The 25,951-nt window shown below is 39.5% G+C and overlaps 1 protein-coding gene across 1 annotated transcript; it reads right to left on the bottom strand.

Annotated features, from left to right (window-relative positions):
• Positions 1-1,256: 1,256 nt before the first annotated feature.
• LOC102105611 (pancreatic lipase-related protein 2-like) lies at positions 1,257-13,136 on the bottom strand. The gene is made up of 13 exons (XM_088059893.1): positions 13,125-13,136; positions 12,244-12,292; positions 10,983-11,137; positions 9,888-10,013; positions 8,875-9,009; positions 8,257-8,365; positions 7,431-7,550; positions 7,219-7,341; positions 4,880-4,995; positions 3,799-3,928; positions 3,077-3,188; positions 1,913-2,077; positions 1,257-1,320 (listed from the first exon to the last, which is right to left on the bottom strand). The coding sequence occupies exons 1-13, from the start codon at positions 13,134-13,136 to the stop codon at positions 1,257-1,259; spliced, it is 1,416 nt and encodes a 471-aa protein (XP_087916019.1).
• Positions 13,137-25,951: the final 12,815 nt, after the last annotated feature.

Here is a 25,951-nt window from a genome sequence, read left to right as displayed (position 1 = left end):
AAAAGGGGAAGAGTCAAGTATGGAGGCAGGAGAGGATGGGCTTTAAAGAAGTCTTGAGTCCAATAGGATTTTGTTTGTTTCCTATGAGGAGTGATGCCTTGCATGGCACAGATCACACTCCTGTTCATGCCATAGAGCCCACTCCCTGCCCCTGCTGCACAGGTTTTGTGGTCCTGAGGAAAATATTTACATTTATTTTGCTTCACTTCCTGACTGTAAGAAAGGCAAAATAATAGTCTCCTTAGTTTGTGCAACTCTGGGGCAGAGATCCATGCACGGTTTATGGAGGATGTTCAAGATGTTGCAATTACAGATATTTCTGTGTTACAGATATTTCCAAACTGTGTAGAAGTACCTGGGTTTTTTTTATAATTCCAGGGGATCACAAGTGTGGGGAGACCCTTCTTAGTCAAGAAGGGCATCTTGCCAAGAAATATCCTTAAGGGGTAAAGAAGGATGAATTTCCTGCTCAAGATGGTTTCTGGTCCTGTCCTACTCGTGGGGAGATGATAAATAAAGGGCACTGAAGAGTGACTCTGAGAAGGCAGACATCTGATTTATATCCTGAGCAAGCTCCTTTAGCAATCTTCACTGGAGGTCACGGGGTTCTGATATCTCAAAAGAAGTATTGCTGCATAATTTGAAACACACCTTTTCATCAGCCACGTTCAGCCTTGTGAAACACAGCAACACCTTCTGGTGAACCTCACTGGAGCATTCTGGAATAGCTGGTTGTCAGCATGGGACACAACAGAATTGCCCAATGTGACTGATACACATAATTTCTGCACCCAAATGATAAACCTCACATCAGATGCAAAAACCAGTTGCATGCCTTAGATAACAGCTGGTAATTAAAAAATTAAAGAATTTTTGTGGGTACCTTGTGTTGAAACAAAGGAACCTTAATTTATTTTGGCTGATGCTGATAACTCTTAGTGGTCTGGTTTTGCTAACCAATACAATCCAAATGCTGACAAATTTGGAGTGGCAATGCTAATCCAAACGATGTAGCTCAAGTCTGACTTCAGTATTGTCACAAAGGCAAACTAGAGGTGGAAAATTCTGTTTCACTGGCAAAGAGAAAATAGTTTCTTATTGAAGGCTCCCAGAAAGTTCAAGTTCCTCAGTAATACAATTCAGTTTTGATAAAGAAGATGCCTGTTTCAGGTACAGAAAATAATCCTTTGCTGCTGACTGCAGTGTCCTCTTCCAGCTGGTGAGGGTTGGTGCAGTGTTCTGGGCATTTCTGGCCCTCAGCAAAGAGCCAGGGCTTGCCACATGCTGGGCTGCACAGTTCCACACCCACAGAACACAGACCTGGGAAGGGGGAGAATTTCAGGAAATATTTGTCAGTAAAATGGGACATTTTCATAGCAGCTAGCCACGTAATCAATATAAACCCTGGTTTTATTTCATGTTAGGTCAAAGCATAAGTTGCAGTAGGCTGAGAGCATAGAGTGTGTGTTATCAATTTTTTTTTTAAAACTTACTAGTCCATGACTAACTTTTAACTTTTAGGATGTCTTTGCCTTTTTGATCAGGCTTGCTCAGAATTTCCATTTGGGACAGGAGTGTGCTTTTGAAGGGAATTGTTTCCTCCATTTTCCCCACTTACCACACTTTGGCTTACACAACAGAGAGGGGTGGAGGCATAAACTGGATTCATTTTGGTTCAAACTAAACAGGAGGTATGTTCCAAAAGTGTATCTCCCATCCTGCAGATGCCAGTGGCTGCCAGGCCCATCGCTCTGGCTGGAGTCAGCACGAAGCACCCTGCCCAGGCAGGGAGTGTGGAACTCTGCAGAGCTGTTCCTGTGTGCTGTGCTCTGTGCTGATCGAGAGCTGGACACATGAAACTGCAATTCAGGAGAAAAACTTCTACCTTTACATCATTAGATGATGTACTTACATATTTCCGTTTTCCCCAGATATTATTCTGACTTCTTCAGCTCCCATGCAGCCTCTGTCTACATGACCTAGATGCTTTTTCCAGAGAAACTCAACTTTTGATATGTTCCCGGGAATTTCTGTATCAATGTAGTTCAGGTATGTGTTCCCTGGTTTGAAAGTTCCCCTGCCAGAAGAAAAGCACAGAAGTGATGTTCTGTGTTCTACACACATGAGGGGGAGAAGAAAACTTGACTATAGGCAGGAAGGGAGATGAGCTATGGGGTGCCATCAGAGTTGAGGCTTTGAATACTACAAATTTTATGAGTATTTTTTATAGATTTGCTGAAATTCCTGTGCCTTTCAGGATGAAAACACACATCAGTTAGCACAGCCTTTGTCAGTATTGCTGTAATTTATTCTATACATTACTTTTGAAAAATAAGATCTGTTTTCAAACAAATCCAAGTCAGAAAGTCCTCTCAATGTTTCTGGTTGCTCTCAACCATGAAGGAAATTGAAAATTATAGTTTACATTTGTGTCTTCTGTGCTATGACTGTTCACGCTAACAGAACACATGTTGCAGTGTGACATTAGCATTGAAATTATCTGTGGGTTTATTGCTGCAGTGGTGTATTTATAACCAAAGGGACTCCTGGTACAGACCAGTAATGTGTTCAAACACAGAGGAGGTTGGTTTTATAATATTGAAGCTGGTTTGCTGACCAGCATCTGTTTATTGAGATTTAAATTCACATTTACTGGAACGGGCCAGGCTGAGTGGACAGGAATTCCATATTCCAGCACAGTCCATGGGCAAGCTGCAATTTTCTTATTCACATATTCCCCAGAGGAGGGGATGAATAGATGAATGTACATCACTGAGCTCTTCGTCTTCTCAGAGATCACCAAATCATGTTTGGGTCCAGCAGCAGCCACAGAGCTCTTACCCACTTTGCTATGCTAACTTCAGCCTCAGACAACAGAAGAAAAGACAGATCAAGAGGCACCTGCAAACAGATTTTCACCACAATCTGCAGCACAGGGAACTTCAATCACTTATCAGCTACTTTTATTACCAGTGTAAATCACCAGACCACCCAGAACAAGGTGACACATGTAAAAATAGTTGTGTATACATCCCATGTGATAGAGCCACGTTTTCAACAGCCACATTAAACTTACTTGTCAATGGTATATTTTTTTCTGAACCCATTAGTTCCAGTCAAGGCTACATCTATATTTCCCTTCATGGTTTCTGTTGCACATACTTTGACATGTATCTCTTTTCTCCAGCCTTGGAAAGTAAAATCAAATGGATTACAGCTGTAAGGAGATTTCTTTCCTAAGGGTTAAATTTCCTACATGTTTCAGTGTCTCTAAGAAAGAGGAAAGGATTGCACAAATGCACTTATAAGCAAAAAACACCTGTGATAAATTGCAGTTCACTTATTAATTTTCCTATTTCCCAGTCCAGAGGCTGTTTCTACATTAATCACAACTGAAACTGTATTTCTTATTGCTCCCTGCCATTTTCCCTTGATGAGCTTGGCAAAAATATCCTGAAATGATCCAGTTTTATAAACTTTTGCCAATAAAAACAATGCAACATTTTTAAACTTGAAATTATGCACTTCCAGCATAAAATTCCTCCCAATTTCAGCTTTATAGAATTTTTGAAGCCATCATGTAATAACCAAGTTTAACCAAAAAAAAACATTTGTTCTGTTTTTACAATTATCTCAGCTTTCCTAAATAATGCTGGTACTGCATGTTCCTAACACTCAAAATTCTAGATGTTTTATTGAGTGCAACTCATCAACTGCAGCAGCTCTGCAGAAGTGTAAGGTCCTTTTTCACACATAATTCATTGGCACTTGAGAATACACCACAAAATGAGCACTTACGAGCATATGGAGGGGAGGGCCCTGTGTTTAAATAAACTTTTTGCTCTTCTTTTGCAGTTTTATGTAAAAATGTATCAGCATAATGACCCATCAGTGGGCATCCTTCCTCTGGACATGGAAAGCAGTCTCCCTGGGGGGGAAAATAACAATGTGTGTTATAAGACATCATCTATTTTAATCTCACTACTTAAATTTTAGGAAATTAGGGTGTTTCAGCTTTTCCCCAGTGTTTTTTGTTTATTTGTTTGTTTGTTTGGGGTTTTTTTAGGTTCTTGATTCTCAGTTCAGATCATATCTTCAGTATTTATCATTGTGGTTGGAAAAGGAGTTGAGGTGGTCAGTCAGCTTATTTCATCTTGTTGAAAATCAGAGAGAAACAGGCTGGAAATCTGGCCCAATTCCTTGTGGTCTTGCAGAGACCAGAAGTAAATACCATAAAGAACATTGTGCCTTGCTACCTGATCTGTAAAATCCAGGTAATATATTCATCTTTCAGAGGATCCACTGGAAGGTTTTCTGTTGGCTATAGGATGGATAACCAATTTTCCAAGGGGGTCTGGTTGGATATCTCACTCATATGGTAAAAATATTTATGTTTAGGAATACTGAAGGCTGGGCTTTTGGTTTGGGATTTGTTCCATTACCTCTTTATCCTTTATTCCCATGCAGAGCCTTAATGAATTTAATCTACCTACACAGACCAGACAATCAGATCAAGACCTTGACATCCATTAAAAGAAGGTAAAATAAGATAAGCATGAAAGCAGATTAATTGCAGTCAGAAAAAATAACGTTGCTATATTTAGGTAATTCAGTTTTGGTATGTGGGAGGTTCTGTTCAAACTGGTATTTGTGGACCTTTGGCTATTTGTGCATTTGATGAAAAAAAGGCTAAATGATCATTATCACTTCTCTACTGTGAAGTTGCTTGGGTTTGGGTATGGTCTGAATGAAGGTAGCGGTTCTGAGTGTCCCCTGTGCCCACATCCCATGATCCCAAGTGTAGAAGTTGTCCCAGAAATTATTAAAAGAAGAAGGGCAGGGCTATAGGACCTCAGATAAATCCAGACCTGGTACTTACCAGCACAAACTCTTGGTATGTGTCACACTGATACCCCACAAATCCATTTGGAGTCATGATGCTCTCAGCATAATACCTGAGACTTCTTTTATGTCCACATCCAAAAGATCTGTATGCTGGGGAAAAGAAAAAAAAACAAAAACAAACAACAAAAACCCCAACAGGTAAAAAGTGATTAAAGGAATACATTAAGTCCATGCCAAATAAACATTTTGGTGTCTCTTTTCCTCAAAAACACTTGCATATATAGTGATGTCTGAGGTAAAAGAAGTAGCAATGATTAAAAGACATTTAAAGTGTGAATTATTTGGCTTTGTACTAAGATGGTGTACTTATGCCTACATATATTTTTTTTTCTGTTGGAAAGAGGTAGCTGTTAACAGAGGTGGAGATCACCAAGGTGAAACAAGAAGCATTTGGGAGTATTCCCCTTTGATATTTCAAAGACTGGAATATTTCATACCTACCGTTTGTGTAAAGCATACAGTAGTTACAATGAAGTTATTTTCCTTTTATTACAGTTACCAAACATGGAATTCTGTAAAATCACAGTTTCCACTAATTTCTAGAATTAAAGGTAATTTTAGCAATTATTTTAAATTCAGTGACTTTTGGTGGTTTTAAGCACTATAAAATCTGCAGGCATTTGATAGCAATTCTGTGAAATCCTCTGAAAAGCAGGATATTTGGCAGTGTGTCCTTGATTTTGTCAGAACTCTTTGAAAAAAGTACTTTCTCCCATCTGACTGAAATTTACAAGCAGACAGTAAGGAAAGAAGAAAGTGCTATTTGAGTTATATTTACATGTCCCTTATAGCAAATGAATCTTCCTTGATTCCAAGGTCTCTCCTATATCAAAACACAATACACTAAAGTTAGGTTGTTCGTATAAAAATGGGCTCTCTTCCACTTCAGCCCATGGTTGGGGTTCACTAAACCACCAGGGGAAGTCTGGGAGGCACTGAAGTAGTTTCAAGCTAGCACAGTTTGTAGTGAAATCAAAATTTCCCCTAAAAGCAATATTTACACATCTTAAAGATAGACCAGTTGGTGTTGACCAGTTGACACATTGTTCTTTCCGTAAGGAAAGAAAAGAAACCCACAGTAAAATCTCTCTGAAAAGCACTTGTCTGTTTTTCTTGAAAATAATCTGCATCATCAAGGCTTCTTGAGTATGTTTTCTTAGTAGCTCCATCTTGAATTCAGAAGGGTTTGTGCTTTTAAACCCTCAGCTCTTACTGCTGGCTCAATTGATGTTGGTGGCAAATTCACTTAACACCTACAGTCTTTCTACTGCATCAAAAACTGTAGGGGAAAAAAAATCATTAAATATTATTTCTAAAGCACTTCATACATACAAACACTACATAAATGCAAACATTAACCAACAAAAGAGAGGTTACCAAACAAAGTATGGTTTAACCAAGAGGAGGGAGTTAAGACTGTGTCTATTTTTAGGAGCTGCATGAACAACCAACTCCATCTGCTCGCGTTCAATAGAGCTGAGTTTCTCCTTCATGACAAAGCATTGCAAAGAGCCTTGTGAAATGTCTCTGGAAAATATTTGATTTTTTTATTTAAATGCAGGCATTTTTATGCATTCCAATTGGAAAGAGTTTCTGTTCCAAGTGACTTTGAGCACAGCCCACTTTCAGTTCTTTGTTACTAAGTTCTCAACCATTTCTAAGGGAGTCCACTTTTGAAAGCAAATTATTTAACTAGTGGTGGGGATTTCAAAACACTTAGCTGTGAATAACAGATACTCTCATTTCTCTAGGTTAGGATGAGAAGACAGGATTTTGTGGATCTATTGTACTGGATCCCAGGGTAATTCTGATTAACTGCCCAGCTTTCTTTGAAGAACTACTAATGAAGCAGTCATTTTATCATCTTTTATATTTCTAACCTTGGGCTGTTCCCTTTGAAGAGACTAAAACTTGATGGCATGGATGAATCCCAGTAGTATTGGGAGTAATATCTTCCTAGGGAAAAGGAGAGCTCTGATTTTAAAATACTCATTTTTGGATAATCCATGAATGAAATTTTACCAGTCCTTCATGTGAGGAATTCCCACTGAGGTCAGCCTGTCAGCACAGTGGCAGGCTCTCAGAAAGCTCATGATGCACAATTTTGCATGCTTTAACTGAAGTTTTCATCTAGAATTTGTCTTGGTTAATACAAAAGAAAATTGGAGGGTATTTCAGAGGCAGCTTTAAATGTTCTCTTTTTGAGCATTGTCTCCCTATTCCAAATCTGAGCTATATAAAGGTCTTAGCTTATCCTAGCTTTTTTTTCTAACTAAGTTATAATGAGGCATTACTTCTTTAAAATAAATTTACCTCTCATCAGGTCATTGATATCCCGAGTTGCAGGAGGTACACGAAGCTGGTTGCATCCTGGCATCTTCTTCCCACCATTTGGGTAAAAATCCAAGTGGCCACAAGTCTGAAGAATCCCTGGAGCTGAAATGCACAATGGATCCTGGCAGGTCACTCTCAGGTGTTCTGTAGCCAACCTGCGTGCCAATGGCAGCCTTTAAATGAGAACTTACCAAAGTCAAAGAAAAGATGACCAGCATGAGTATGAATTATATCAACAAATTTTGCATCTGAAGGATCCAGCCTAACCATTGCGGGAGTGTACTGGAAAAGGGGCCCAGCTGGATCCAAACCTAAATGAATGGAGATACATTTGATTGAGTAAATAATAGTGTATGTATATCACCACATGCTATAGATGGGATTATATTTCTTCCTTTACTCCACATATAAAAATCCATTTTGTGTTCCACAGCTAGAAAAACAGGCAGGGTATCAACAGAAAGCTGACTGAAGGCATTGCAGCACAGTAAAATGCTGATGGCTGCTTGGCTTACTTTTGGGAACAATGGTATAAGAAAAAGTTTGGTTTGCTGCTGTTTCTTTTGTCATTTTGTTGAAAAATACGAAATCTTCATACGTTACTCTGAGCATGTAGATTTATTTATGAATTTTTATTTCGCAAGAGGTCTTTTTTTATTTCTAGAATATCTTGGTTGAAAATGGTATCCCTTCACTTCAGTGTCACTGAGGTCTCTTTGGAGATAAAGAAACACAGCTCTCAGTCTGTTTTCCCTGAATTTCTTGTGTGACTGCTCACTGTGTGCAGGGCTTAGACATGTCTATGCAGAGAAAAGAACTGACTGGGGGAGAAGAAAAGCAGAAAGTAGTGAGTTTTTAAAAGAAAACTATATGTGGCTGTGTCACAACTTGTGTGCCAAGTGGTTGAACACTGTTATTTATGACAAACCATGCTGCATTCTGTATTGTGTGTTTATAAAGCAGCAGTGATTCTTGAGTGAAAATATAAAATATTATCAGCTGAAATATCTGCAGTACCTGTTATTCTTCCAATGCCAGGTTTTCTCCTCCCTGCCTCCCCTGCTACATGTGCTCCAAGGCTATGGCCGATGAAATGGATGTTGGCAGGAGAGTAGCCATACTCTGTCTGTGAAGGTTTATGGAAAGGAGAAAAAGCCAGTATGTATGGGTATACAAGGCAGTGACACTGCAGCATGGCCCCATGCAGTGCCAGGACATGGCCAGATCACTGGGCAATGGAGATGAGTGTGCTGGTGGAAAGTTACAGTTCTGGGTGTTGGGATCTCTACCTAAGGAGAAGAAATTACCCAGTCATCCCACCCTGCTCCATTTGCAGGATGTTCATGGCTATTGACCATCTTATTCTCATACACTAAATCTAGGGAATTTAATTTCTCATTTCAGATTTTCAAACCTTTTGAACTGCTGAAAAGTCATGTTAGTTTTTCAAAATCAGTTACCACACTAAAGAAGGTATTTTCATTTTTGTGGGATTAGAGCCCTTTTATAACATTTGGACCTGGTTTACCTTGTACTTCTTGTCCTTCCTTGCTCTATTGAATCAAACCAAAAGATGCCACTCTAAGCATGACCTTTACCATGTGGACTGGGCACATTCCAGGGACATTTTTTTACCTCGAGGAAGTTCACCAGGTACTCCAACTCGGCCCCCACAATGCGGACGTTGTTGACAGCGTCCGTGTACAGACCACTGGAGCCGCCCCTCCAGTCTGTCAAAATGCAGTTCACATCTTCAGAGTGAAACATGGACTGGTGGGGAACAGGAAAACAACAGCGAGAAGGGAACAGACATTAATGGCAATTGTAGCAGAGCATATGTAAACTACATTTTGTTTTGTTCGTGTGACCAATGATGACACATCTTTTGTAATTCCTACTGATGCTGAAGATCAACACAAGGAGGCAGAGTGGAACCAGTAATTAGAGGACACTCACAAGCTTCCTTCAGCTCTGTTTTCCATTCCAGATGCCTTGGTTGGCTCTAACATACCAACTTCTCTTAATGACAGTATCCCTGTTACCAAAATAGGTCCGAGCTTTATTCCTCAAATTGTTTATTCTTGGATCATCTAAAAGGATTCTCAAATTTGTGCTTGAATTTTTCAGCCCTGAAGTTTATACATTATAACCAAAATATTCTATTTAGACACTTCTGCCAATAAAACTTTCTGATTTTGTTTTTCATTCTGAAACAATTTCATTTTTGAAGTGTGCCAGGGTAGAATGAAACCAATCTGCTGAACAAAGCCTTTTGGTTTTATTAGATCAAACGTGTCACTCAAACTGACACATTTATTGTGACCTTTTGCTGAGGTGAGAAAATTCACTCTTTTCCCCCCTTCTTTATTATTGGCAAGGAATTGAAAAATCAATTTATTATAGCTTTCCCTGTGGAGGTGAATGCAGCAAAAGGGCACTCAGCAGAAGGCTGAAGTGCTCTGTACTCATAGCCAGGAACATGACAGTGGTCATGTGGAACAGAACTTCACTCTGACTTTTGTGTTCTTTATATATCCCCTGAACTAACAAGAGAACAGAGGTGTACATTTTACATGGGAATTTTAAGCCAGATGTGGATATTTAGACTTTCAAATACAAGCAAAGTGTCAAACAATAGCTGCACCTACCCTGCATATGCTTGTTATCCAGGGGAGATCTGCTCCGGCAAGGTGGCCGTGTATAATGAAACGAGTTTTCCTGTGTGCTCGGAAATTCGAAGCTTTTATGGTTGAAGGATTTGTGGCTGAAATTTTCTGTGCCAAAAAAGCCAAACAACCAACAAACACAACAAGGATGTGACTGTTCCATCCCACTGTACATTTTGATAAAGAGCAGAGTACCCCAATGGTTAAGGCATAGTTCTGGACCCAGAAGAAATGGGTCTTATTTCTCATTCCTAAACTGACTTTTGAGGGCAAATCAATTAATCTCTTCAACAAATGCTTCTCTTTGGTTAATTGAACTAATGATACTGGCATCTTTTGCACAATGCTTTGTGATATATAAGTACAACACACCATGTAAGTACAAGATTTTTATTTTATGGCCATAGAAATGCAAAGATAGCATCTTCTGAAAGGTATTATGTGGTTGACTTTGAAACTATACCTATTTTTCTTTCTTTTTTCCTTTGAAGATAAGACCTTCATTGCTTCATTTATATTTTATGGGAAAGCCCAGAGGGCTTACAAATTCAGAGGCTGTAGGTATTTTGGTGTGTATTGAGAAAAAAGACATTATTTTCTTTTAAAGAAATTCCAAGTACTGGCTCATACATATTTTTTGTTATGGTTTTGTTGACTTAAAAGGGGGATGTCATACACTAATTAGCAGGAATCTCACCTTCAGTGAAAGACTGATTTGTTAAAACCTCATAGGCCCTCTCAGCTGGAGGAGTTGGACTTGTTCTAAAGTGACTTAATAAACACCTCTGCTGATTGTGACTGCCATTTATATAGAACCCCGTAATTCTGGAGCTTTTTACCTGTAATAACTTGTGTTAGAGGGCTGTGATTAATATGTTGTAAATATACCTGGTTCCTCTGAGAGCTGAAATGAGGAAAAAGGAAAAAAGATGGAAGAAAATTATCATGTGTCTAATATAGAATTGGAGGTTCTCCCAGGAGTCTTATGAACAAAAATATGTGAGAAAAGAAACTGTCCCTACAATTTATTGAATGTATTGTACACTGTCAGTATTTAAAAACAAAGCATTTTCTTACTTGATATTTCATCATGTTATCCCTGGTGTAAAGAAGGAAATTTGTGTTCACAGTGTCTGGAGAGCTGGGCAAGCCTGCCAGTTGTCTTCCTGGGATCCCAGACCATGGAGGGCTGTCTGAAAAGCATCCAAGCCTTTTGTAGCAAACTTCCCTTCCTGGGGTGCACAAAGAAAAAGACAGTAGTGTTCTGGGAATGTCACAGGTTCTGTGCATGAGCCTGGCAGGAGAGGGTTTACACCAGGAAAGCCAAACAAGGCTGATTTGGGTTAGGAGGGAACTTCTGAGCATTTTTCATTGAGGGGCTCAATTGTCCTCTGGTGCTTGTAGCAAGGGCTCGAACTTCACGAGTTCTTCCTGCTGCAAACAGAGCCTGGAGCTCAGCCTGGCCAACTCAGGATGTGTTTGGTCAAATATAGTGTTAACACAGGCCTTGGAAAAAGACAATAAAATCTTGATCCAGGGAAGAAACCAGTTTTTGCTGTCAGCACAGAGTAGTCCTTTAAATGAGTCCTAAGCTTCAGAGATTATCTAAATTGTTATTTCTTGTGCAACAGTTCACAAAGGAGCAAAAAGAAACGAAAACATTAAAATATATACTTCTGGTGGCTCCACAATGGACATTAAGCATCTCCTTTTTTTTTCATCACTGTAAGATTTTAGTGGAAGCAATAAAGTGGAATTTGAGTGGAAGCTTACAGCAAAGCACAGCCTCAGGAAGTGTGGTCTGTGCCTGAAGGACCGGTTTCACAATTTCTATTGTGCTTTTACTGCAGTAATGGTGCAAATATGACATGCTGGTGTCACCATTAATTGTCATTTCCCACACTGTTATAGCACAACAGTTGTGAAATCCCAAGTAATTTTTATTGCTATTAAAAAGTGTATTCTTTCCTGTGATTAAAGAAAAAAAAAGAGGTATTTTGGACCAAGACTATTTTCTTGTTCTCTGCATGGCACTGTGAAGAGTAGGTGCCTATGCTCTCATTACCAGGGTTGTAGCTACCATGAGTGAGTTGAGGGTGGGTAGAGGGATAAAGTTCTGGAAGAATTTCAGTATCAATTTCCATATAAAAATATCTTTCTGATTCCCATTCTGTTTGCTAGCTGCAAAAACCTTTACAGAATTAAAAACTAATGAGTCCTAATGAAGAATTATGTTAAATCTATTCCAATGAATAGGCTTTTTCTAGAATATAGATATCCTGGCGTAAGCTGCACATAATTTTTACTCTTTTTAGACTTTATTCATTATATGCCTCACCTCTGGCTGCATTGAGAAGAAAAATAGTGGTGATCCATACTGCAAGCATCTGAAGTGAATAAGAACACAATTCAAGCATAACTGAAATTAGAATCTGGAATTCACCTAAGGGTTCCCTTAACCCATTAAAACCCCTCGAAACTTCAGTCATTTACTGAGTTAGAGCCAAAAAACGCAACTCCTCCTCAAAAATAGTAAGGTTTCAAGAAAATAGCTTTGGGATTATTTCTGTTTGTCATGGAGATTTTGCATAATCAGGGTATCCTTTAGGAATCCTTAAAGATCATCTTCCTGTCCTTGACAAACAGAAACTTTTTTCTCTAAAGAGCTTCAGTTTATGCAAATTAAATTCTTACAGGATTTGCAACAATATTTGTCCTGGGATTTCATAGAAAAGAACAGAACTGCTATCAATGATTGTATTTTAAAAAAACAAACCAAATAACAAACTTAATTTGTGCTTATAAATAATACAGCTGGTCTTGAAAACTGATTTTGATCATTGCTATCAGCCATGCATGCTTATCAGCTCTCATCTGCCTGATCACTTAATCACCAGCTGATGGGTGATCATGGGGGTAAATGGAACCCATCATTTACTCCAAGGTGAAGCAGGGAAAGTCTTTTAAGTGTAGTCTCACTACTATCATGAGCAACTTGAAAGGAAAATAGATAATTCTTTAAAAAATCCAATGTCATGTCCAGATCATCCAACTAGTGCTGCAGAGGCAGAGCCCTGCACCCCCTTCCTGACCAGTCTTCCCAGTCCCCTGAAGTCCATAATACAATGTTAGGAGTAAAGAGTTCATCCCTGTGAAACCAAGTGCACGTTCAAGCACGTTCTGCTTCTATCTCCTCTCCTCCAGCCACTCACCAAATACCCTACCCCTCATCATCACGATCCTTATTTCAGTTCCTTAGATGTTCTTGGCTCCAGTGCATCCCAGTTTACCTTGGCAAGTCTCAGAGCAAGTCCTCAGGGTCAACCTCTCTGTTGCTTGTGGCAAAACTTGCAGAAGATCTTTGAGGAGCCTGGAGAGAAGCAGGACAGTTCTGTGCCTGCCCTCCAAGGGCATGTGGCAGAGGGATGCTCACCCTCTGCTGCTCCACAGTGCTTGGATTCTCAGCTGCATCTGTGGCTGCGTTGGGTAACGCCAAAAGAGATCTCCTTCTGTCAGCCTTCATCCGAGATAACACCAACCAGGTCCGACCAGTTGCTGCATGACTCCACCCACTTAATGCAAAGTTTCAAACAGGCTGTTATTGTCCTCCATTGGTTATTATTTTTCAATCTAAAAAATGCTGGGAGGTGTGATGTAAACATGAAACAAACACAGGGCCTTTCAGGATCAGTGGGGCCGCTCATCTTGCTGCAATGCTGAGTTGAGATTGTGACTTAACATCACAACGATGGCAGTGGCAGTGCCCCCATCCTTACCATTCCACTACACAGTTTTAACAGTAAAATGATCCTTCCTGGAACTGATCCGTGCCTTAAATAACTTACAGCTTTAGGAAAAAAAATCACATTTCTGTTTGGTATCCAAGTCTACAGTGTTGCAACATGAAGACACAAACAAGGTGTTTTGGGATGAGGTAGCATATGTTTGCAAGGTTCAAACTGTCATTTGAGAAAATGCAGAAAGAAGTAAGAAAAATGATAAAAAAATTGAAATGTCTTAGTCTGTCACTTGTTATTTGTTCATCTTGTAGATCTCTTATCTCTAATTTTGGTACTGGATGAATTACCTGACTTTTCTTTGAAAAGGTGATAGAAATGCTTTTAAAGCGAGGAGAATAGTTCTTGGGACAGATTGTCACCACATTCAATCACCATGAATCTTCCTAATTAAATTGTATTAATTGCAGTAATTTTATTTTTTAGTGTTTTGATAATGATGTCACTTCACGTAGTACTATATTATTGTTACACCATTGTGTTCACGTTTCGGATCAGACTTTCCTAGAAATCTTTGTTCCTGTAGGTGTATGTGGGGCTTCTCCAACCTAAATGATTCTATAATTCTGTGTAGACACAAATGAAAAACCTGCATCTCCACATTTTAATGTTAAACCCTTTACGTATAAGGATGACTATTGACACCTCCTAAGACAAGGGTGTACAGGAAGGGGAGACTCCCTTTTGGGTATAATCCTTTCCACTGACTGATGAGTTATTCCATATCTAGCACACACAAATGTGAACTGGGTTAAAGTGATTCTTACAAATGCTAAATACAAAGGCATTTTCAAGGCTTTCCGTTTTCTTTTTGTAAAGCCAGCCTTGAAAGGTTGACTTCTTCAGCTGTATATAGTAGAAACAAATATTCCAACTCTGTGTCCCCAGTAGAAAACTAAGAATCAAGGTTAGTATGGAGTTCAGGGAGTTTCTATTCATCTCTTTAAGTTAGTCCAGTAGTGTTGAATTAGTCACATTAAAATTGAGTTATCCTCTGCTCACATGATTAAAGTCTGTTGTTGGGTTGCAAATTGATCAGTTAACCAGTTACCCACAGAAGTTAAGTAAATGAAAATGAAGAAATGTTTGAAAGATGCACATACAAAAAAAAAAAAAAACCGAACCAATCTGCTTCCAAGTTATCCTAGGTCATCCCGGACAAAACTGGGTTCAGTGATAGTCAATAGAACTCAGAACTGTGATGTGTGATATACTCAGATCTCTGATAAAGCATCACATTTTAAAGTACTTAATGCTTGTTTTTTATATCATTAAGAGTTCATAGATGAAGAAAGGCTGATTCATTATAATTTAAGGACCCCACAGAAAATCAGTATCTAATCTTACCTTCTGATTTAATTCTATTATGTATAATATTGGACCAAACCCTCATTTCATTCTATCCTCACCACTTCTTCACACTTCTGAAAGAAAGTTTACTGCACATGCAGGTCACTCAAAATTTTAAATTAATCTAGTTGATACAATAAATTATTCTTGAATCATTTGAATTCCTAGATTTTACCTGTGCAGCATATTTTGGTTCCTATGTTCTTAGGTGAGATCAAGAAATGTGAATAACTTAATTACATCTAGAAAACTTTCTCAAACCTGGTATTATAATCCTAAACCATACCTGAACCCTCTGCTGCTACATGGACTCAACTGCAATCTGGCAGTGCAGATTTCAGATCACTTACAAGATTCAGTGACTTTGCCAAGTTAAAATTAAAACAACAAAATATTGGAGGGCTTTTGATTTTACCTAAGATGAGGACATTGCTGTCTCACATCCTAGGTGTAAATGTGCGCTATGCAATTTTTACAGATCAATTCCAGCCAATACTGAGCATCAAATGAAGTTTAACTTACCCAGGCTTTTCTCAGAAGACATGAAGTGATTATTTAGAGTTGTTCTTGCTGCCTTTCAGCAGCCAGTGAGACACCACTGCTCCCCTCCAGTGTTTAAGACAAGGTTACCGGGAGAGCAAGGTATCCTCATATTTGTAACAAATTAGTCAGAGGATTTACTCCAGCTGACAGGCATGAAATGGGTTTTCTATGCTAGTTTACTAATACCAGGAAAGCTCATAGCTCAGCAGCATTGTCAGACGTCAGCACTTCTGTGTTGGCTTCTAGAAATCTTTGCACTTTAATGGGGTTAACTGCTTCAGTATTATCTGGGATCTGGGTAGGAAGCAGTGAGCAACAAAATGCTGACTCTCCATCCCTTAGAAGTGTCTGAGCATTTCTCATCCATGAGCCTGTCCAAGCTGTCCCTGAACTCATGCACAGCTCTAGCACAACCAGCATCCCATATCAAGCACTTTGTAATTGTGCAGCTGTGAGGAGAATCATCTCCCTTCCTTCCTCTTCAGGTGTGCAGTGCCAACCTCATTTCATGCCCCTTGTTACTAGGGTGGAAGGAAATGAAGAAGGCATTTTGTCTTTGCCTTCTCCATGATCCTCTTCTTTTTATGGATGGCATCCATACCTTCATCTCTGTTCTTGGCTGACTTCTGTTTTTCTCTTATGTGCCAACATGAGAAAATGATTGTTTATTCCATCAGGCTGGACAAAGTATTTTGCTCTCCATAGCAAAACCAGCAAGGAAAATTCCATCTGTCCTAAAGTTTTATCAATGAATGTGTTTTTGTGAGGGATGAAGTGTCCAAATGTGGAAAAGGGTTCTTCCTGCAGCTAAAACACAGCTTTGTGCATTCTCTCCTAAAATCTCTCTTCTTTAGCAACAGCTGTAATCATCTTACATTATGATATACAGTGCATATAATATCCTACAATTAAAAAATGGCCTAATAGGGATAATTCAGGCAAGTTATTGTTCAGGGCTTGGGTTTTTGTTTTTGTTTTGTTTTGTTTTGTTTTCTCTTAATTTTAATTGCACCACTGTCAAGTCTTGATCTAGAGAATGAATTTTCTGGGCAGGCACCTGACTATCTATGCACATTGCAGGGTGTATGATTCAGTTTTGGGTGTATGAATAATGTATGAGTATTATAGATAGTAATAGTAATGTAAAGGTCACCTTTTCCAACATACCAGTTGTAACAGATTTGAATAAAAAAACCCCTTAAATACCAGCAAATATTTTTCTATTAATTCCAGTCTCCTTGGCTGCTGAAAAAGATACAAAAGGATTGTTATTCTTTACATCTGCTGTGCCTTTATTATGATCCAGCTTCTAATACTTTTATTGATGCCAGTCCCAATGGGATGACTCATAGAATAAAACACTTAGCTGAAAAGTACCAAATGTTAAGTCCCATTTACTTTGTATTTTAATACCATCTAAACTAACGGTTGTTGCATGACTTATTTGTAACTTTTATGTATGCCCAAGTCTTTTTCTGATTTACATGGGGTAAGATCTGAAGTTTGTATCTTAATAAAGAAAATATATTTATTCCTGCAGTTATGCCTTAGTTTCCATCAAAGAGAATTCCAGGTGAATTAGCTGGTCATCAGCTGCAGCCAGCTGGTGGCCAGTCCAGTGGTGTTCCTCAGGGGTCTGTGCTGGGGTCAGTTCTGTTCAATATTTTTACTGATGGATGAGGGAATTGACTCCTTCATTAGTAAATATGCAGATGACACTAAGCTGGGAGAGTGTGTCAATCTGCTGGAAGGGAGGAGGGCTCTGCAGAGAGACCTGGAATGGTTGGATGGATGGGCAGAGTCCAATGGGATGAGGTTTAATAAATCCAAGTGCCAAGTCCTGCATTTTGGCCACAATAACCCCCTGCAATGCTCTAGGTTGGGGATGGTGTGGCTGGACAGTGCCCAGGCAGAAAGGGACCTGGGGGTGCTGGTGACAGCAGCTGAACACGAGCCAGCAGAGTGCCCTGGGGGTCAAGAAGGCAAATGGCCCCTGGCCTGGATCAGGAATAGTGTGGCCAGCAGGAGCAGGGAGGTCATTCTCCCCCTGTACTCAGTGCTGCTGAGGCCACACCTCGAGTGCTGTGTCCAGTCCTGGCCCCTCAGTTTGGGAAGGACGTTGAGACACTTGAGCACATCCAGAGGAGGCAACGAGGCTGGTGAGGGGCTGGGAACACAAACCCTGTGAGGAATGGCTGAGGGAGCTGGGGTTGTTTAGCCTGGAGAAAAGGAGACACAGAGGTGACCTCATCACTCTCCACAGCTCCCTGAAAGGTGGCTGTGGGCAGGTGGGGTTGGTCTCTTTCTCCAGGCAGCAGCTGACAGAATGAGAGGACACAGCCTCAAGCTGCACCATGGGAAATATAGGTTGGGTATTAGGAGAAAGTTTTTTACAGAAAGGGTGATAAAGTACTGGAATGGTTTGGAATGATCTGGAATGATTTCCACCAGGGAGGTGGTGGAGTCACCATCCCTGGATGTGTTTAAAAAGAGACTGGATGTGGCACTCAGTGCCATGGTCTAGCTGAGGTGTTAAGGCATGGGTTGGACTCGATGATCTTGAAGATCTCTCCTAATCCTGTGATTCTGTGATTCTGTGATTTTCTGTGCTAAAGCAGTCTGGTGCTCAGTGCATGTTCAGAGGACAATATTGAATTAAAAAGTACAAATTAAGGATCTAAGGAATAAGATATAAATAGAAAATTTTAAATCTCCAGCAGCAAGGTATTTTAAGGCCTATGGGCACTACATACATTGATCTAATTTTTTGGGATGTAAATTAGTAAATTACGGTGCAAAAAAAATGAAAATTAGAAATTATATTAATTTATACAAGTCATTAGTCACTATTAAATGGAAACAAATAACAAAAACCCCAGATGGTTCAGACTTTTGATTTGATATGGGGTCTGGTTGGTGTTTGTGGGTTTAATTGTCATTTTGCAGGTGCTGTTCCATCACATTCCCTTCAACTTCAGCCTAGTACAGCAAGTTTCCATCTGGGCACTGTTATGTTTGTGCCACTGTAAATATGTTCTTACCTACATGTGGTGTGGCAACATCTGTAATGCTTTCATAAAGTTTTGTGTTGTTTTGTGGTATCCTCTCCACTTGTGACCACAGTTTTGTGTTTGTGCCTCATTCATGTCATGTCTGGCAAGGAGGTTTCAGTTGTGATTTAGAGATTTTTTTCCTCAGAAGAACTCCTGGAAATGCTGACAGAAGGAGAAGCAGCACATGGATAATTCCCAAAGTCTGCTTGGTGCCTCTTGCTGGCTTTGCCACTCCCTGAGCAAGAGGATGCCTTGCACAGGGAATGCTCTTTTATCATATTTGCTGATAAGAGCAACAAGGTGACTGTAAACAGGAGGGCTCCTTTATTCTGCTCTTGAGTACTGTTGTTTCTTCAGGCAACTTGGGTTCTTCCTATGCTTTTAGAATACTATCAGAATTTTATGAATTTGTTGGCCACTACTGGAATTAAATCCAGTAGGTTGGTTTCAATGATGCACTCCCTTCTTCCTCTGCTATTTTTGGAAGATCTTGCAAAACTCCTTTGAGAGAGGCCAGCTAATACAGGGTAGACTGATGAAAAGTATCTACTTTATAGCTTCTTTCTTTAAATAAAGTAATGAAAGAGCTACAAGATCCACTTATTTTGCAGGCCAGTTAAATCAGTTTCACATTCAAAATTACTTTAGAGAAATTGAGCATCATCATTTTGATTTTAAGTCTTTTGGCTTTGAAGCTAAGAAACATAGCTTTTTTTAAAAAAAAATAAAGAAAACAATCATGAGGAGCAGGGAAATCTTTTTAAAGGGCTTCCCTAAATGGGAGTTATGAGGCAGGGCTGCAAAGCATGAAGTCATTTAAGCCTAAGGAATGTGGGAGTGGGATGTTGCAAGCAGCACAGCACTCAACATTACCACACCAATTAGACTTAATAAGTTTAACTGGAGTATTTCACAACGTGAGTCAAACCCAGCCTCTTTTTAAGTGAGCCGAGGTGATTGTCATTCTTAACAAGCAAGGGTACAAGACTGCACTGCAATACTGATTCCAGGGTTATGTAGCTGTTTCAAGGTGTAAATAGCTGAATCTGAGTTCATGCAAATGTCTAAAAAAGCTCTCAGATTTCAGTGAAATTTCAGTGATCTGTAACTGGACAGGCACTAAATGCTGAGGGTGAACAACTGGAGAGTGAAAAGCTTTAGGGCTGGTTTCTGTGTGGACTTCCTGCTTCTGAAAACCAGTTGGGTTGTTTGTGAACGCATCACTTGTAGGTGATTGCAGCATGCAGGCCTTGATTTTTCAAGGAGCTGTGCCTGTTTTGGGATTATTCAACACTTTTATCTTGTGAAAAGAAATGGCTATTTCATCATCCACCTGAAGTGCATTATAACAACATCGTGACATGCTGTGGAGTTGCTAACCATGAAGTGATTTGAGCAATGCTGGTATGTGCAAAGGAGGAAGTACTGATTATTCTGGGAATTTGCAATACTTGTTATGCACAATGTATGTTTTGAGCAACTATCATCTGCTTTCTGTTGCTACCAGCTAGACTACAGTTTAATTTTGTTGAGATTAATGAAAAACACCTAATGATCAAAGCTAGAATTATTGACAGTTACCAGAGGTGAGAGTCAAAGGATACCTGGGCTGTCAAATGGCAAGGGGAGCCTTGAACACTGATTTTGGATGAGAACATGCTGTTAGCCAGGTGTTGGGAGCCAGGGCTTGCCAAGATTCTGGGGGCTACTGGTTGTACAAAAAGCAATCAGAGCCTGCATCAGAGGCAGTAAAAAGTAAGGGGTCTGCAGACAGGTTGCATCACTGCCTCCAGATCTGAGCCTGAACATCAGAGCCTGGCCCATGAAGATGCAGCATTTGGACAAGAAACCAAAGGCCATCTTCATTTCTGGCACTTTCATGGGTTCTGAGAAAAATAGCTCTTTTATTCCCTGAAAAGCTTCCCGCCAGCCTTGAAAACACCCATCAAAGCAATTGTTCTTCATGTACCTGCTGTTTCCTCTTTAAGTAATAATTCTCTATTTGCTTTAAAAGAGAAAATTTACCACATAGCACAAGCTAATACTTTTTCTGTATTTAATTTGCAATTTATAACACAGAATTAAGGCAGTATGGAAGATAAAGGCCTTTATAGTCTTTTTAGTATAACACTGCTTTAAAAATAATTGGAAGCGCATTCACTGGAATGAAATGTCAAATGCAGTAAAAATGTCACTTCAGGATTCCTTGGTTTTGCCTTTAGAAATTTTCTCTGTTTATCCCAGAAAGATTTCATATTGAAGCTTTTCTCTTCTCCTGCAGCAATACTCTACAGACAGCAGAAGTTCAATAATCTAAATTACTACTTATGCACTGTGTACATGGGTGCCTTTTAACTTGCTTGCTGCACTCCGTATATGTGAGTCTCTATGATACACAAGATATTTACTGGGCATACTTTTTAATGCCATTGAAATGAAATCATTGAAGTGATAGAAGAGAGAATTTTCTTCAGACAAGCACAGAATCCACAGAGAGAGAATGAGTTAGGCATGTGTTTTCAAGATTTGCAAAATCCTCCTCTCCGTTGTGTAAATGCTGATTACAGGGAGCTCTGGGTCTCAGAAGCAGTTCCAGCCCTCCCCATCTGCAAGGAGCACTTGTGATTGTCATTCACAAAGGCCAAAACGTCGTGGCATGTTTGGTATCTCATTATAAGATAAGCTGATTTCTTCATTAATGATTAATTCCCCCTACACTATTCATAAAGAAAAAGTACAGCAAAGAACAACTTCAGGACAGTGAGCAGCAGGGGAGTGGCCATCTCAGTTACTGAACTGGGAGAGGGAACAAGCCCTGAGTTCTGTGTTCCTGTGCCATAAATGTTCGTATCTCTCAAACTGATGCAATACATACATCTAGAGAATTGATAAGGAAAGATAACATATCTCAAAAAATGATCACTAAGTGAGAAGAATCAGGGTCTCATTTTATTAGAGGGCTCCCTGGACATCTGAAGTGTCCTTCCACAATCAGCCAGGTGGATGTGTAAATACCAGAATCCCTGTCTACCCCTATTTTCAGTTGATTTGCAGAGACACTCTGGTCTGTAATTATGTCTGGTGATTCATCTACTCCATCAGCCCCAGGAAGAAACATTTTCTGGTTCTCAGGCTGGGGTCTGTGCCCTGACAATGCTCTCATTGTACAAGGGTGAGACCCAACCTGCACCACCCCCCTTCACACTGCAGTCAGCTGGGAGATGGAGCTGTGTGGGGCACCACCCCTCCTCAGCCTTTAACCTAAACTAAAAAAAACAGCCTGCACTGCATTGCTGAGCAGTTCATTACTGCCTTAAAATACCATAGCCTCTAAACAACGCATTGATTATCAGCTTGTCTCATTAGTTAATCCCATTAGACTGATATATGCAGGAATTAGGAAGTAGACTTGAAAGTAAATTCCCAGGAACATCACTTTTCTGGTTGCATTTCCTGTTGTACAGTAAATCAAGAGATAACCTGAAAACACTCTTGCTTTGGTGTAGGGCAAACTTGGTCTCATTTCTTGAGCTGAGATGAAGGGGCTTCTGATGATGTTTCAGGGTGGGATAAATGAAGTGTGTAAGATGGTAGCACAGAGAGTGTGTTCTACTTTTACAACCAATTTGCATTACTGGTGTTCCTGGGCAGCCTTGCATGAGCTGGGAATGCAAGATGCCAGGCACTGCACAAGAATCATGTCACGATACTTGCAGCTAATCTTGCATTATAGCAAGAACAACCAAGTGAGAAATTCTTCCCTCTGGAATTTACATTACCTCATAGATCCACACCTGAGACACAATGGCACTCCATGGGGCTCAGTCTGTGAGATGCTGTGACTGCCACAGCAGCATCATTTTACTAACCCTGGCATTGTCAGATCAATTCACCACCTGCCTAAAGGGAAAAGACATTAAAATCTACTTAAAATAAATCCTAAGTAATTTTTATTATCAGATATTAATCTCAAAACATTATCTAAGGGTTTAAAGTACTGCAACACTCCATGACAGTTAAGAAATGATAAAAGATTATAACAGACATGTATTAATCAGAGAAAGAAACTCTCACAAATTGAACTTTATTATCTGGATCTGGAAATGTGCTTGGAGTTTCCTATGAAGCTAATAAGTATAATTACAGCTGTAGAAACACCTGAACAGTGCAAGCATTTTATTACTCAGTAAAGGATCAACAACCACCTGTAGATATTTTCTGCAGAAGAAAAAATCTCTGAAGCTAATAGAGAGGGTCATCAGTTTTGCATGCACCTTTTAACTCCACTTCAGAGTCATTTCCATTATCCTTACTGCCAGTTGCATCTCAGCAATACCCAGAGGCCAGAGGTACACAGAGACAAAAGCAGACAATCCTGATCAGACAACAGCTGAAATGAGCAGGAGGGCTGGAGGAAGCAGAGCCTGACAGTGATGAACCAAGCGAAGACTGAGACAGCTGACAGCAGTCATTGCTGCCTCCCCATAACTGTTAATGGGATTCTCTAGGTAAAACCATGCTGCAGCATGAAGGATTTAAAGGAAGCAGAGATGACAACTACTCAGATATTTTTGTCCTTTCATATTTACTGCTTCATGACATTCCTTCTGTGAAATTTATTCTAGTTTATACCTCTGTTCTATATATGAAATGCTAGAGCTGGTTGAATTTTCTTATATACTAGATGAGCTGCATCTTCCTGCTCTCCATGAGTGAATGAAAACACGATGACTTATTTCCTTGTGGAAATCACAGTGAGATTACACTTTTCCAGTGGTGAATCAGATATTGCTTGAAAACATCTTGGTGGTGTTCAGTGGAGTTCACATTCTACTGAAGCACCTTGAATGAAATAAAATAAAATCCGGGAGTTCTGGGGAGTGGATGGCAGTATTTGCATGCAACCACATATCTACAATGTCAGCCCCATGTTGTTGTTAGAGTTTAGGATATAAAGGTGTATCAGTGCATTTGAGATCTTAAAGTGAATCCACACAGTTGGCATATTCTAGTATCTTCTGTCAGGTAGAAGGTTACCATGTATGTTATTTGAATCCTTGAATGGACAAAAAGTTCTATTTATGTACATTCAATTCCACAGGAATAAACCAGACATGGAGTAATAAGATATTTGAATATGTCTGATGTCCTATACTGTATTTGCTTGAATATCTTCTGAGCAGCGTAAAATTGACCATTTAGTTCAAATAATTGCATTGAAGATACAGTTGGAGACAACTGTGTTAAAAGGATTAAACAGTAATTTAAATTTGTTACTTTAAGTAGTCTAGTGGTTGAGGTACTTTCTCTGGAGACTTAAGGATGATCATGCACACTACACTTTAATATTATTATTATTTCTTTACTTGTGCTATTTTGTGCTATAAAATAGAAGAAATATACACTGATTAAATGAGTGTTTTCATTGGTCATGGCATAGTTATAGCCAGGAGCCAGAGTTACAAATCACATTTCTGAGTGTCACAGAGAGATGGATAACAGCTGATATTCCTAAATATCCTTCAGTGAAAGTCAAGTGGTTTGTTTTTTTATTAATGCCTTTTTAATTTTTAATGGCTGGTTACCTCAGGGAAGCAAGGAACAGAACTCTTTATTTAGTTTCACAACTTTCTTGTGCACTTTGCACCACCCCAAGCCAATAGTGCCAGCCTTGGTTTGTTTGTTCAGCTCTCCTGTGGTGGATGTACATCCTCCTCCTAAGCCACTCCTAGTCGTTGAATTTGAGCCCAGGGTGCTCTCATCTCTCTCCTCCCTACACACCACCTGCAGAACATTCCTGAGCTCAGGTTCCTGCTTTGAGTATCACAACAATGCCCTCAGCTCTTCCCAGGGCAGCTGGAGCCTCACTGCAGGTGATCCATGGTCCCACCTTCATCAGGCTCCTGCTCCTCCTCCTGGGGCTGAAATGGGATTTTTAGCTCTTCTGTGATGTTTTGTAATTTGTCTGTGCCATTTCTGTTCACTTCCAGGTCCCATAAATAAATATGAACGCTGCAGTGAGCTCTAATGGAGCATTTCAGCTGTGAAGTCTCTGAGCCTTCAAGGGAAATGCTGCAAGGGGGTGCTGGAATTGAGCCATCATCACAGAGGTAAATTTGAGCCATTTTGGTGATCAAGTAGAGTTTCAAAAGATGTTGAAGCATGTTCTTGTGAGCTTGGTGATTCTCTCTAGCAGACAAGTTGGAAAAACCTACTAACATGAGCACCTGAAAGATGGTGCTGAGGATATAGGTAAGGCAAACAGGGGAAAAAAAACCCCTAGAATAAGTGATCAAAATAAGAAAACTCAGATTGAAAATGCCTTTCTGAAGGAGTGAAAAATGATTGAGGGTTTGGAAAAAATAACCATTGTTTTGGTCTCCTTTTTGTGTACTTGGAAGTATTAAGGAAGTAATAAGATACGTGTGTTTGGTTACAGAGGTACAGGCATGAATTTGAGACAAGGGGGGATTTTTTGAAAGTTCATTCTGAAAAATCTCTCCATTTCTTGGTATTTTCTACCCCATTCAGCTTAGTAAAGTATGTCTGGTTGTAGAAAGCAGCAGGTTTTTTTTAATGAGCATCACAACTATTACTATTAATCCTTGACCACTTTCTCATGAGGAGCAAGTTCACACTACCACCTAGTGCAATTCCTGTTCCAATGCAACAGCATTATTCTGTCTGCTGTCTTTCTTATTTATAAACTCCCCTGAATAATTAATCTAGCTGAGGTATTTATTGACTGTACCATTAACTCTACATTAATGAAAAAACAGACACAGAACATGATGGGTTTTCTTCCTGTAAGTCCTCTGTAAATAGTGCCCTGACTTCTATGCTTTATCTGCCTATTTTCTTTCATGTATATAGCAATTTTAAGATAGCAATCATTCTGTAGCACAATAGTACACGCCCACACTCCTGCTGAATTATGCAGCTGTGGGTTTATATGAATGAACAGTGGTTGCTTTGTACAAACACCTTGTTAATATTTGAAGTGTGATTTGGAAAAGGAGGGTAGATTGTCTTGATCTCATGTGCTGTGGTATGCAAACCCCCAGTAAATCTCCAAGTTCACAAGAATTAGCATCCTGGTTTTAACAAAGAACAATATGGATTACCCAGCTAATATTGCTAATTCCCAGTGATTAGCTATTACTTTGGTGCTATTCTACTTCTTTCATGAATTTTTTTTTTTTTTAAAGGTATGTCCAATAGACATTCTCAAATGATATAGGAAATATTTAAATAAAATTCTTAAGGGTAAAATTTAATGTTGCTCCTTGCTATGGCAATGTAA

This window comes from Pseudopodoces humilis, chromosome 9 (assembly GCF_049639895.1).
Source record: "Pseudopodoces humilis isolate 2021_Gansu_Grassland_sample_001 chromosome 9, ASM4963989v1, whole genome shotgun sequence".
Lineage (NCBI taxonomy): Eukaryota > Metazoa > Chordata > Aves > Passeriformes > Paridae > Pseudopodoces > Pseudopodoces humilis.
The sequence above is the reverse complement of the archived record's forward strand: the minus strand, read 5'-3'. Positions and strand labels throughout refer to the sequence as shown.